The 13,736-nt window shown below is 37.3% G+C and overlaps 1 protein-coding gene across 1 annotated transcript in view; it reads left to right on the forward strand.

The window, feature by feature from the left end:
- The window catches only part of DNAH12 (dynein axonemal heavy chain 12), a 246,885-nt gene that overhangs the window by 199,828 nt on the left and 33,321 nt on the right, over positions 1 to 13,736 (forward strand). The window contains exons 61-62 of the mRNA XM_030810168.1: positions 11,766 to 11,924; positions 12,095 to 12,239. Of these exons, the coding sequence (XP_030666028.1) occupies positions 11,766 to 11,924; positions 12,095 to 12,239 (304 nt within the window). The remainder of the gene's footprint in view (positions 1 to 11,765; positions 11,925 to 12,094; positions 12,240 to 13,736) is intronic.

The following is a 13,736-nucleotide window of genomic DNA, read 5'->3' on the forward strand; positions in this document are numbered from 1 at the left end:
GAATTATGCACTACGTATGCCTTTTCAGATGGGCTTTTTTCTCTTAGTAATAAGGTTCCTCCATGTCTTTTCATGGCTTGGTAGCTTATTTCTTTTTAGTGCTGAATTATATTCCATTGTTTGGATGTACCACAGTTTATTCATTAACCTACTGATGGACATCTTCTAAGTTTTGGCAATTATGAATAAATATGCTACAAACATTCATGTGTAAGTTTTTGTGAGAACATAAGTTTTCAACTTCTTTGGGTAAGTACCAGGAGTGCAACAGCTGGATTGTATGGTAAGAGTATGTTTAGTTTTGTAAAAAACTGCCAAACTGTCTTCCTGAGTGTCCATACCATTTAGCGTCTCCACCAGCAATGAATAAGAGTTCATGTTGCCTATTTTGGAAAGTGGCCATTTTAATAGTGTTTAGTGGTATTTCATTTTAATTTGGAATTTCCTAATGAACTGTGATGTTGAGCATCTTTTCCTACTCTTATTTTCCAACTATATATCTTCTTTGGTGAAATGTCTGTTCAGGTCTTTTACTTTTTTTTTTTTTAAGACAGATTCTTGATCTGTCACCCAGGCTGGAGTGGCAGTGGCTCTATCTCATCTCAGCTCACTGCAACCTCCGCCTCCTGGGTTCAATCAATTCTCCTGCCTCAGCCTCGCTAGTAGCTGGGGTTACAGGCACCTGCCATCAAGCCCGGCTAATTTTTGTATTTTTCGTTGAGACAGGGTTTTACCATGTTGGCCAGGCTGGTCACGAACTCCTGACCTCAAGTTATCTGCCTGCCTTGGCCTCCCAAGGTGCTGGGATTGCAGGTGTGAGCTCCTGTGCCCAGCTGTCAAATGTTTTTTCTACATCTTTTGATAGGATCGTATGGTTTTACTTCTTTACTCTCTTGCTATGATGAATTACATTAATTGATTTTCAAATGTTGAATCAGACTTTCATACCTATAATAAATCCTACTCAGTCATGGTGTATAATTCTTTCTATACATTATTGGATTTGATTTGCTATATTTTGTAGCTAATATTTGCTAACATTTTGCTATGTCCTGGAAGACATGGTGGAATTGATTTAATTTCTTCCTATATGTTTAGTAGAATTATTCAATGAACCCATCTGGGCTTGGTGCTTTTTGTTTTAGAAGGTTATTAATTATTGATTCAATTTCATTAATAGATACAAGTCTATTCATATTATCTATTTTCCCTTGTGAGAGTTTTGGGAGATTCTGACTTCTTTATCTTTACATAATGCTCCTCTTAATTCCCAATAATTTTCCTTGCTCTGAAGTCTTCTTAGTCTGAAATTAATATAGCTACCCTACTTCCCCTTCATTAGTGTTAGCATGGTATATCTTTCTCTATCTCTTTACTTTTAATGCATCTATGTCTTTATATGTTTAAAGTGGGTTTCCTGTAGACAGCATATAGTTGGGTCTTGCTTTTGGATCCACTCTGACAACCTGTCTTTTAATTGATGTATTTAGGCCATTGACATTTAAACTGATTACTGATACAGTTGGATTAATATCTACCATATATGTTACTGTTTCCTATTCATTGCCCTTGTTCTGTTGTTGTTGTTGTTATTGTTTTCATCTTCTATTTTTCTGTCTTCTCTGGTTTTAACTATTTTGTATGATTCCATTTTTTCTCTTCTCTTAGCAGACCAATTATACTTACTTTTTTAAAAAACTTTGTTATTGCCCTTGAGTTTGCAATGTACATTTACAACTAATCTATCTAAGTCCTCATTCAAATAACACTATACCACTTCCTGCAAGTACTTTGTAACAGACTATTTCCAGTTTCCCCTCCCCCGTGCCTTATAACACTGTGGTCATTCATTTCGCTTATTCATAGCTATAGTCACCAAATACCTTGTTGCTATTATTATTTTGAACAAGCCATTATTTTCATTTTTGTATCTCTTAATTAACAATAATTGTATGTATTTTTTGGTTCCATAGTAATATTTCAGAACATACAGGTTATAGTGATCAGATCAGGGTAATGAGCATATCCATCATCTCAAACATTTATCATTTCTTTGTGCTAGGAACATTCAGTATTCTCTCTTCTAGCTATTTGAAAATATATACAATCGACCCTTGAACAACATGGGTTTCAACTGCACCAGTCCACTTATACACAGATTTTTAAAAAATAAATATATTGGAAAAATTTCTAAAGATTGGTGACATTTTGAAAAAACTCACAGATGAACTGCCTAGCCAGAAATATTCAAAAAATTAAGAAAAGGTTAGGTATGTCATAAATACATAAAATACATGTAGATACTAGTCTATTTTTATGATTTACTACCATAAAATATATACAAATATATTATAAAAAGTTGAAATTTATCAAAGCTCACACACAGTTCATACATGGCATCATTTGCAGTCAAGAAATGTAAACAAAGATGCAGTATCAAAGCATAACTGCATAAAATTAACTGTAGCACACACTGTACTACTGTAATAGTTTTGTATCCTGCTGCTATTGATGTGAGCTTAACTGTTACGATTATCCACTTAAAATGTCAGGGGATGCTCATCATCTCAAGAGCAGTTCATCTCTTCAGTACATGGGGTATGGCAGTAAAAAGTGATCTCTTCATGGTTCTCATGTATTTTTCATTGTGTTTAGTACAATATCACAAATTTGGAATAACATACGACCCATACAAAGTGCCATTAGTGTATAATTCTTTGTATGCTTTGATTTGCTAATATTTTGTCAATTATTTTTGTGTCTATTTTCATGAGAGATTTTGGTTTGTAGTTTTCCTGGAAGTTCTCCCAAGAGACAGAGAAGAGTCATTACATTACATGAAAAAATGGAATTGTTTGATATTTACCATGAATTGAGGTCTGCAGCCGTGGTTACCCACCATTTCAGACAGACATTTCATCTTGTAAACAGATTATGCAAACTTATAGTATCAATAAATACAGTATATACTGTAAATCCATTTTTCTTATTTTCTTGATAACATTTTCTTTTTCTGGTGTACTTTATTGTAAGAATATAGTATATAATGCATATAACATATATGTACTAATTAACTGTTTGTCAGTAAGATTTTCAGTCAACAACAGACTACTAGTAGTTAAGTTTTGGGGGAGTCAAAAATTATACATGAATTTTGACCGCATTAGGGGGTCAGCACCTTAACTCCTGTGTTGGTTGTTCAAGAGTCAAATGTAATATATTATTGTTACTACACTCATCCTACAGTGCTATTGAATACCAGAACTTCTTTTGTATCCTTTAACAAATTTCTCCCTAATCCCTGCTTTTCCCTATGTTTCCCAGCCTCTAGTATACTCTGTTCTACTTTTTACTTCCATGAAATCAACTTGTTTTAGCTTCTGCATATGAGTGAGAACATATGGTGTTTTTGTGTTCCTGGCGTATTTCACTGAACATAATGTCGTTCAGTTTCATTCATGTTGCCACAAATGAGAAGTTTTCATTCTTTTTATGGCTGAATGGTATTCCATTGTGTATGTATACCACATTGTCTTTATCCCTTCATCTGTTGTTGGATACTTAGGTTGATTCCATACCTTGGTTATCGTGAATAGTGCTACCAAAAAAAATCAAGGTGCAGATATCTCTTCAATATAATGATTTCCTTTCCTTTAGATAAAGGCCTGATCATGGGATCACTAGATCATATGGTAGGTTGATTTGTAGTTTTTGAGGAACCTCCATACAGTTCTCCGTACTGGTTGTACTAGTTTACATTGCTACCAACAGTGCATAAGAGTTCCCTTTTCTCTGCATCCTCACCAGCATTTGTATTTTTTGGCTTTTTGATGATAGCCATTCTAACTGGGGTGAGATGATAGCTCGTTGTGGTTTTGATTTGCATTTCCTGAAGGGGTGGCCTGCCCCTCCACACCTGTAGGTATTGCTAGTTGGGTGGGACGAGAGACTGAGAAAAGAAATAAGACACAGAGACAAAGTATAGAGAAACAACAGTGGGTCCAGGGGACCTGTACTCAGCACACCAAGGACCTGCACTGGCATCGACCTCTGAGTTCCCTCAGTTTTTATTGATTATTATTTTCCTTATTTTAGCAAAAAGGAATGTAGAAGGAGAGCAGGGCGATAAGGAGAAGGTCAGCAAAAAACATGTAAGCAAAATAATCTATGTTATAATTAAGTTCAAGGGAAGATACTATGCCTAGACATGCACGTGGGCCAGATTTATGTTTCTCTCCACCCAAACATCTCAGTGGAGTAAAGAATAACAAGGCAGCATTGCTGCAAACATGTCTTGCCTCCCACCATAGGGCGGTTTTTCTCCTATCTTAGAATTGAACAAATGTACAACCGGGTTTTATACCGAGACATTCAGTTCCCAGGGGCAGGCAGGAGACAGTGGCCTTCCTCCATCTCAACTGCAAGAGGCTTTCCTCTTTTACTAATCCACCTCAGCACAGACCCTTTACGGGTGTCGGGCTGGGGGACGGTCAGGTTTTTCTCATCCCACGAGGCCATATTTCAGACTATCACATGGGGAGAAACCTTGGACAATACCCCGCTTCCAAGGGCGGAGGTCCCTGCAGCTTTCCACAGTGCATTGTGCCCCTGGTTTATTGAGACTAGAGAATGGTGATGACTTTTACCAAGTATACTGCTTGTAAACATTTTGTTAACAAGGCACGTCCTGCACAGCCCTGGATCCCTTAAACCTTGATTTCATACAACACATGTGAGCTCCAGGTTGGGTCAAAGTAGTTGGGTCAAAGTGGCTGCAGCAAAGCTACAAATTAACAACATCTCAGCAAAGCAATTGTTTAAAGTACAGATCTTTTTCAAAATGGAGCCTCTTATGTCTTCCCTTTCTATCTAGACACAGTAACAGTCTGATCTCTTTTTCTTTTCCCTACAATTTCCCTAATTATTAGTGATATTGAACATTTTTTCATATGTTTTTGGCCATTTGTGTGTTGTCCTTTGAGAACTGTCTGTTCAGATCATTTGTCTATTTTTTTTTTTTCTTTTGAGACAGTCTTACTCTGTCACCCAGGCTGGAGTGCAGTGGCACTTTCTTGGCTCACTGCAACCTCCACCTGCCCGGCTCAGGTGATCCTCCCACCCCAGCTTCCCAAGTAGCTGGGACACAGGCACAAGCTACCATGCTTGGCTAATTTTTGTATTTTTCTTTTTGTAGAGACAGGGTTTTGCTGTGTTGCCCAGTCATGCACTCCTGGGCTAAAGTGATCCGCCTGCCTTGGCCTCCCAAAGTGCTGAGATTACATGCATGAACCACCGTGCTAGCCTCATTTGCCCATTTAAAAATTAGATTTTTTTTTTCTGTTGACAAGTCTGAGTTCCTTGTATATTCTGGATATTAATTCTTTGGTGGATGAATAGTTTACAAATATTTTCTTTTCTTTCCTTTTTTTTTTGAGTCTCAGTCTGTCACCCAGGCCGGAGTGCAGTGGCGTGATCTCAGCTCACTGCAACCTCTGCCTCCTGTGTTCAAGTGATTCTCCCACCTCAGCCTCCTCAGTAGCTGGGTTTACAGGCGCCCACCACCATGCCCAGCTAATTTTTTTTTCTTTTTTTCTTTTTTTTTGTATTTTTAATAGAGATAGGGTTTCACCATGTTGGCCAGGCTAGTCTTGAACTCCTGACCCTCGTGATCCACCTGCCTCAGCCTCCCAAAGTGCTGGGATTACAGGTGTAAGCCACCACGTCTGGCCAGTTTGCAAATATTTTCTCCCATTCTGTAGGTTGTCTTTTCATTGTGTTGATTGTGTCTTTTGGTGTGCAGAAGCTTTTTAGTTTCATATAATCCCACTTATTTATATTTTGCTTTTGTTGCCTGTACTTTTGAGTTCTCATTCATAAAATCTTTTCCAGGACCAATGTCCTGAAGCATTTCCCCATGTTTTCTTCTAGTAGTTTTATAGCTTCAGGTTTTACATTTAGGTCTTTAAGCCATTTTGAGTTGATTTTTTGTAGAATAAGAGGAGAGAGTCTAGTTTTGTTCTTCTGCATATGGATATCCAATTTTCCCCAGAACCATTTACTGAAGAGACTGTCCTTCCCCAATCAGTGTTCTTGGCATCTTTCTCAAAAGTCAGTTGGCTGTAGATAAATGGATTAATTTCTGGATTCTCTATTCTGTTCCACTGGTCTATGTGTCTGGTTGTATGCCAGTACCATGCTGTTTTCGTTAACAGAGCTTTGTAGTATATTTTGAAGCCTGGTACTGTGATGCATCTAGATTTGTTCTTTTTGCTTAGTATTGTTTTGGCTATTTGAGGTCTTTCGTGGTTCCATGCAAATTTTAGGATTTTTTTTTTCTATTTCTGTGAAGAACATCATTGGTATATTGATAGAGTGCATTGAATCTTTTGATCACCTTCGATAGTATAGTCATTTTAACAATATTAATTTTTCTAGTCCATGAAGATGGGATGTCATTCTATTTTTTGGTGTCGTCTTCAATTTCTTTCATCATTGTTTTTTGGTGTTTAAGTTTTCCTTGTAGAGAGCCTTCACCTCCTTGGTTAAATTTATTCCTAGGTATTTTATTTTTTGTAATTTTTGCAGATGGGATTACTTTCTTGATTTCCAGCTAGTTCATTTTTCTTATATAAAAACACCACCAATTTTTGTATGTTGATATCTATATCCTGCAACTTTACTGAATTTATTAGTTTTAAGAGTTTTTTTGGTAGAGTCCAAGTTTTTCTATATATAAAATCATGTCATCCACAAACAGGGACAATTTGACTTCCTCCTTTCTAATTTGAATGCCCTTCATTTTTTTCCCCTTGGCTAATTGCTCTGGCTAAGACTTTCAGTAATATTAATATGTTGAATAAGAGTGATGAGAGTGGGTATCCTTGTCTTGTTCCAGTTCAGTATATGGTAGCTGTGCGTTTGTTTTATATGGCCTTTATTGTGTTGAGGTACTTCCTTCTATGCCTAATTTATTGAGAGTTTTATGAGGGATATTGAATTTTATCAAACGCTTTTTCTGGATCTATTGAGATGATCATGTTGTTTTTCTCCTTCATTCTGTTGTGATGTATCACATTATTTGTGTAGGTTGAATAATCCTTGCATCCCTAGGATAAATCCACTTGATTATAGTGTATGATATTTTTGATGTGCTGTTGAATTCGGATTTTGTTGAAGATTTTTGCATTTATGTTCATCAGAGACATTGGACTATACTTTTTTTATGTTGTGTTTTTATCTGGTTTTGGCGTCAGGGTTATGCTGGCCTTGTAAAATGGGTTTGGAAGAATTCCCTCCCCTTCAATTTTTGGGAATAGTTTGAGAAGAATTTTAAAAAATATTAGTTCTTTAAAAGTTTGGTAAAATTCAGCAGTGAAGACATCTGGTCCTGGACTTTTCTTTCTTGATTTCCTTTTCATTACTGTGATTCAATCTCATTACTCATTATTGATCTGTTCAGGTTTTCTATTTCTTCTTGGTTCAATCTTGATAGGTTGTATGTGTCAACAAATTTACCCATCTTCTCTAGGTTCTCAAATTGATTAGTTTATAATTGTTTATAGTAGTCTCTGATGATCTTTTGTATTTCCACAGTATCAACTGTAATGTCTCCTTTTGTTCGTGATTTTATTTATTTGGGTCTTCTCTTTTTTTCTTAGTCTAGTTAATGCTCTATCAATTTTGTTGATCTTTTTGAAAAACCAACTTTTTGTTTCATTGATCTTTTCTATTTTTTTAATCTCAATGTCATTTTTTTATGCTTTTTATTTTTTTTTCCTTTTTCTAATTTTGAGTTTGGTTCTTTTCTAGTTTCTTGAGGTGCCTCGTTAGCTTATCTATTTGAAATCTTTCTACTTTTTAATGTAGGCACTTATTGCTATAAACTTGCCTCTTGCTATACTTGCTATAAACTTGCTATAAACATGGCTTTTGTTGTGTCCCATACATTTTGGTATGCTGTTTTTCTATTTTCATTTGCTTCAGGAATTTTTTTTTTTTTTTGAAACAAGGTGTCACTCTGTCCCCCAGGCTGGAGTGCAGTGGCATGATCACAGCTCACTGTGGTTTCAACCTCCTGGGCTCAAGCAATCCTGCCACATCAGCCCCAGTAGCTGGGACTGCAGGCATATGCCACCACACTTGGCTAATTTTTTCTGTTTTTGGTAGAGACAAGTTTTTGCCATGTTGCCCAGGTTGGTCTTAAATCCCTGGACTCAAGCAATCTGCCTGCCTCAGCCTCCCAAAGTGCTAGGATTACAGGGGTGAGGTATTTTTTACTTTCGCTCTTAATTTCTTTTTTTAATCAATTGGTCACTCAGGAGCATGTTGTTTAGTTTTCACGTATTTGTACAGTTCTGAGTGTTCCTCTTGTTATTGATTTATACTTTTATTCCATTGTGGTCAGATAAGATACTTAATATTAGTTCAACTAACATGGCCAATCCTGGAGAATGTTTTATGTGCTGATGAAGAGAATGTGTATTCTGTAACTACTGTGAAATGTTCTGTAAATGTCTTTTAGGTCTTTTTGGTCTATGGTACAGTTTAAACTTGCAGTTTCTTTGTTGACTTTCTGTCTAGATGATCTGTCTAATGCTGAGTGGGGTGTTGAAGTCTCCAACTGTCGTTTTATTGGGGTCTACCTCTACCTTTAGATCTAATAATATTTGCTTTATATATCTGGGTGCTCTGGTGTTGGATGCACATATATATATATATACATACATATACATTTTTTTTTTGAGATGGAGTTTCACTCTTCTTGCCCAGGCTGGAGTGCAATGGCGCAATCTTGGTTCACCACAACCTCCGCCTCCCAGGTTCAAGTGATTCTCCTGCCTCAGCCTCCCAAGTAGCTGGGATTACAGGCATATGTCACCATGCCAGGCTAATTTTCTATTTTTATTAGAAACAAGGTTTCTCCATGTTGGTCAGGCTGGTCCTGAACTCCTGACCTCAGGTGATCTGCCCTCCTTGGCCTCCCAAAGTGCTGGGATTACAGGCGTGAGCCACCATGCCCGGCTGAAAAGTTTTCTCTTTTAAAAAATTTTTGTTATTAAAATAGAGGGTCTCCCTATGTGACCCAGGCTGGTCTGGAGCTCCTGGGCTCAAGCAGTCCTCCTGCCTATGGCCTCCTAAAGTGCTGGGATTACAGGCGTGATCCACTGTGCCTGGCCAGGTGCATGTATTTTTATAATTGTTATATTCTCTTGCTGAATTGATTCCCTTATTATATAATGTTATTATTTGTCTCTTGGTACTTATTAACTTAAAGTCTGTTTTTTTCTGATGTAAATATAGCTACTCCTACTTCCTGTTGATTTTCATTGGTGTGGTTATCTCTTTTCATCCTGTTACTGTCAGTCTCTGTCTTTTCAGGTGAGGTGAGTTTCATGTAGGCAGCATATAGTTGGGTGTTTTTTATTCATTTAGCCAGTTTATGTATTTTAATTGGGGAATTTAATTTGTTTACATTCAAGGTTATTATTGATAATAACCTGAGCTTCTGCTCAAGTAATTTAGGATTCTCTGTATTTATCTGTCTCTTAACAGTTAGGAGGTAGTGAGTTAGCCATATGACCTCGGTTGTCTGATGCATCTAAGAAAAGTTGCTGATTTTCCTGATTTTCAGTTTGTTCAGCTTTTTTCTTTTTTTTTTTTTTTTTTGAGACGGAGTCTCGCTCTGTCCCCCAGGCTGGAGTGCAGTGGCGCGATCTCAGCTCACTGCAAGCTCCGCCTCCCGGGTTCACGCCATTCTCCTGCCTCAGCCTCCCGAGTAGCTGGGACTACAGGCGCCCGCCACCACGCCCGGCTAATTTTTTGTATTTTAGTAGAGACGGGGTTTCACCGTGTTAGCCAGGATGGTCTCGATCTCCTGACCTCGTGATCTGCCCGCCTCAGCCTCCCAAAGTGCTGGGATTACAGGCTTGAGCCACCGCGCCCGGCCTGTTCAGCTTTTTTCTTATTGTGAGGATGTGAGTGATTACTTCCAAATTCCTGACACTATCTTTTACAGACACTTAAATATTAATTATTTTTTTAAAAAATCTTTGTTTACCCACAAAGTTACCATTTCTATTATTCTTTATTCTTTGGTGTAGATCCAAAGTTCCAATTATCTGAAACTTCCCCTAAGATATCTTGTAGTGTAGGTCTACTTGTAATGAATCTTTTCAATATCTATACATCTGGAAAAGAAATAAGTAAATATCTCAATTTTTATATTTTTATCTTTAGGTTTTTTTCTATTCCTATAACAGATAATGTATTTTTATTTTTAGGAGTTGTGTTTGGTCTATTTAATATTGCCTATTTCTTCTATTATGTTCATGCTTTGCTTTAACTCCTTCAGCATGTTTATGAGAACTATTTTAACATTCTTATTGGCTAAATTATCTCTTTCACATCTACATCTATATCTAAGACCAATTTTTTCCTGATTATGGATGCTGTGAATTTTATATTGGTAAATGCTGGACATTTTGTATTCCTTTAAAGAGCTTTAGACTTCACTTTTTTAGGTAGTTAAATTGCTACTGGATTAGTTTGATCTTTTCAAGACTTATTCTAGGTGCAGTGGCCCACACCTCTAATCTCAGCTACTCAGAAGGCTAAGCCAGGAGGATTACTTAAGCTCAGAAGTTTGAGGCTGCAGTGAACTATGATTGTGCCACTGCACTTCCAGGCTGGATGACAGAGCAAGACACCATCTCTTAAAAGAAGACGACTTGTGTTTAAGCTTTCTTATAGTAGTTTTAGAGTAACCTTTACTCTAAGGCTGTGTTAGCTTCACTACTAAGGAGACCTGAATTCCTCTGCTGAACAAAGACTCAACTCTGGTTGGCAATAACTTATATTTCCTAGTCTTGTGTGATCTCTGGGAGCTTTCAGTTTACAGCCCCTTAGATGTTCTTTTGCTGGCTTCCTGGAATTTTACCCTACTGATGCATGCCTTACGACAGTCATGTGCCACATAACAATGTTTCAGTCAGCAACAAACTGCATATGCAACAGCGGTGCCGTAAGATTATAATACCATATTTTTACTGCTCTTTTCTATGTTTAGATACACAAATACATGCCATTATGTTACAGCTGCTTACTGTATTCAGTACAGTAATATGCTGTACAGATTTATAGCCTAGGAGCAACAGGCTATACCATATACACCATCTAGATTTGTGTAAGTACACGTTATGATGTTCACACAGCGATGAAATCGCCTAACAACACACTTCTTAGAATGCGTGACTAAGAATTCTATGAGCAACGCCTGGCTGTATTTATCAATAGAACCAAGAGAGCACTTCTATAGATTTTTAAGACATTCATTCACCTTTTCCATTCATCTTCCTCCTCTGCTCACAAACTCCAGTCACCTAAGCTTTCCCCGATGCGGATGTCCTCAACACAGCAATACTGTTGAGGAGAACTTAATGCTGGTTTCCTCAATTCAGCAATACTGCAGAGCTCTGATTCTGATCACACCTCCCTGCTCTGTAGTCTAGAAAGTGCCTCCAGGCAGCCTGCTGAGGAACAGGGGTCACCTTATTCACCTCTCTTCTCTCAGAGGCCACAGTCCTGCACTGCCTATTGCACAACTTCAAAAAACAGTTGTTTCATTAATTTTGTCCAGTTTTCTAGTTGTTTACAGCAGGTGGGTAAGTACAGTCTAAGTTGTTCTATCCAGGTTACAAAAGCAGAAGTTGACATCATTCAATTTTAAAATCAACAATTTTATAACAGTCCTTATTTTGGGAATACAGGGCAAGGAAAGAGATTGAATACCAGGAACTGATGTTTCTTTTAACTGGAGGAGTAAGTCTTAAAAGTGCTGAGAAAAATCCTGATCCAACTTGGCTACAGGACAAAAGCTGGGAGGAAATTTGCCGTGCGAGTGAATTTCCTGCCTTCAGAGGACTCAGGTAATTGTTTAAATTTGATGATTTATCATTGAATGGCAATAGGTAAACTTGTTCTTCAATTTAGTGATTTTTAAATAGTCCTCTAGCTGTCTGGTTTCTACTCCTTGTTCAACAATCTCTTTTAAGTTTTTCCCAATAAAAAGAATAATTCTTAAGCTTTTTTCTATTAGGCAACATTTTTGTGAACATATATATGAATGGCGAGAAATCTATGACAGTAAAGAGCCACATAATGCTAAATTTCCAGCACCAATGGATAAGAACCTAAATGAACTACAGAAAATAATAATTCTTCGGTGTTTAAGACCTGATAAGGTAAAAGACCAATGTGTTCTATTTGCAACCCAGATAATTTGCCATTTATGAAGTGCTAGGCTTAAAGTTATTGTTATTTGATTCTTTAACTCTCAGATTGATTATCCAGCCTACAGTTCATTGAGCTCCTTGGATTTAGATCTGTGGGTTTACTGTTTTCCTCAATTTGGGAATATTTTTGGTTATTATTTCTTCAAATATTATTTCACCCCACCCAGGATTTCAGTTGCATATACATTAGATTACCTAATGTGATGCTAATGTAATATAATGTAATTGATACTTTATTAATTATTTTTTAAGCCTTGGTATCTCCTTGCATCAGTTTGGGTAGTTTCTGTTGCTATCTTTACATTTGTTGATTTCTTCTTTTGTATTGTCTAATCTGCTACAAATCCCTTTCCCATTTTAATTTTAGTAATTGTATATTTCATCTCAAAAATTTGTTTGGTTCTTTTTGTGTATCCTATTTCTCTTTTTAATCTGCTAATATTTTCTTTTAAATATTTGAACACAGTTATAATAACTGTTTTAAAATTACTGACTACTATTATATCATTTCTGAATCTATTTCTATTGACTGATTTTACTTTTAGTTATACATGATATTTTCCTGCTTCTTGGCGTGTCTAATAATGTTTGATTGGATATTGGACATTGTGAATATCACATTGTTGATGAGTTAGATTTCATTTTCCTATAAAGATTGTTGAGTTCTGTCCTGCTAGTTCAGGGGTCAACAAACACCTGTGGGCCAAATCCAGCCCCACGACCTCGTTGGTCCATCCCATGAACGAAGAATGTTTTTATATTTTTAAAGAGCAGTTTTGACTGGGCACAGTGGCTCATGCCTGTAATCCCAGCCTTTGGGAGGCCAAGGAGGACAGATCACTTGAGGTCAGGAATTCAAGACCAGCCTGGCCAAGATGGTGAAACCCTGTCACTACTAAAACAAAAATTAGCCAGGCATGGTGGTGCATGCCTGTAGTCCCAGCTATTCAGGAGGCTGAGGAAGGAGAATCGTTTGAACCGGGGAGGCGGAGGTTGCAGTGAGCAGAGATCGTACCACTGCACTACAGCCTGGGCAATAGAGTGAGACTCCATCTCAAAAAAAAAAAAAAAAAAAGTTGTCTTAAAAAGAACATGTATCCGGGCACGATGGTTCATGCCTGTAATCCCAGCACTTTGGGAGGCCATGGTGGGTGGATCGCTAGGTCAGGAGTTCGAGCTCGGGAAGCTGAGGCAAGAGAATCACTTGAACCTGGGAGGCAGAGGTTGCAGTGAGCCAAGATCGAACCACTGCACTCCAGCCTGGGTGGCAGAGCGAGACTCTGTCTCGTAAAAAAATAAAATAATAAAATAAAAAAGAACATGCAACAGAAACTATATGTCCCACAAAGCCTAAAATATTTCCTATCTGGCCTTCTACAGAACGTTCGTCAACTTCTGTGGTTATGTAGTTAAATTACTGAAGTTTGAATTGTTCGTTTCAAATAT

The sequence above is a fragment of the Nomascus leucogenys genome, chromosome 4 (genome assembly GCF_006542625.1).
Source record: "Nomascus leucogenys isolate Asia chromosome 4, Asia_NLE_v1, whole genome shotgun sequence".
NCBI classification, from domain to species: domain Eukaryota; kingdom Metazoa; phylum Chordata; class Mammalia; order Primates; family Hylobatidae; genus Nomascus; species Nomascus leucogenys.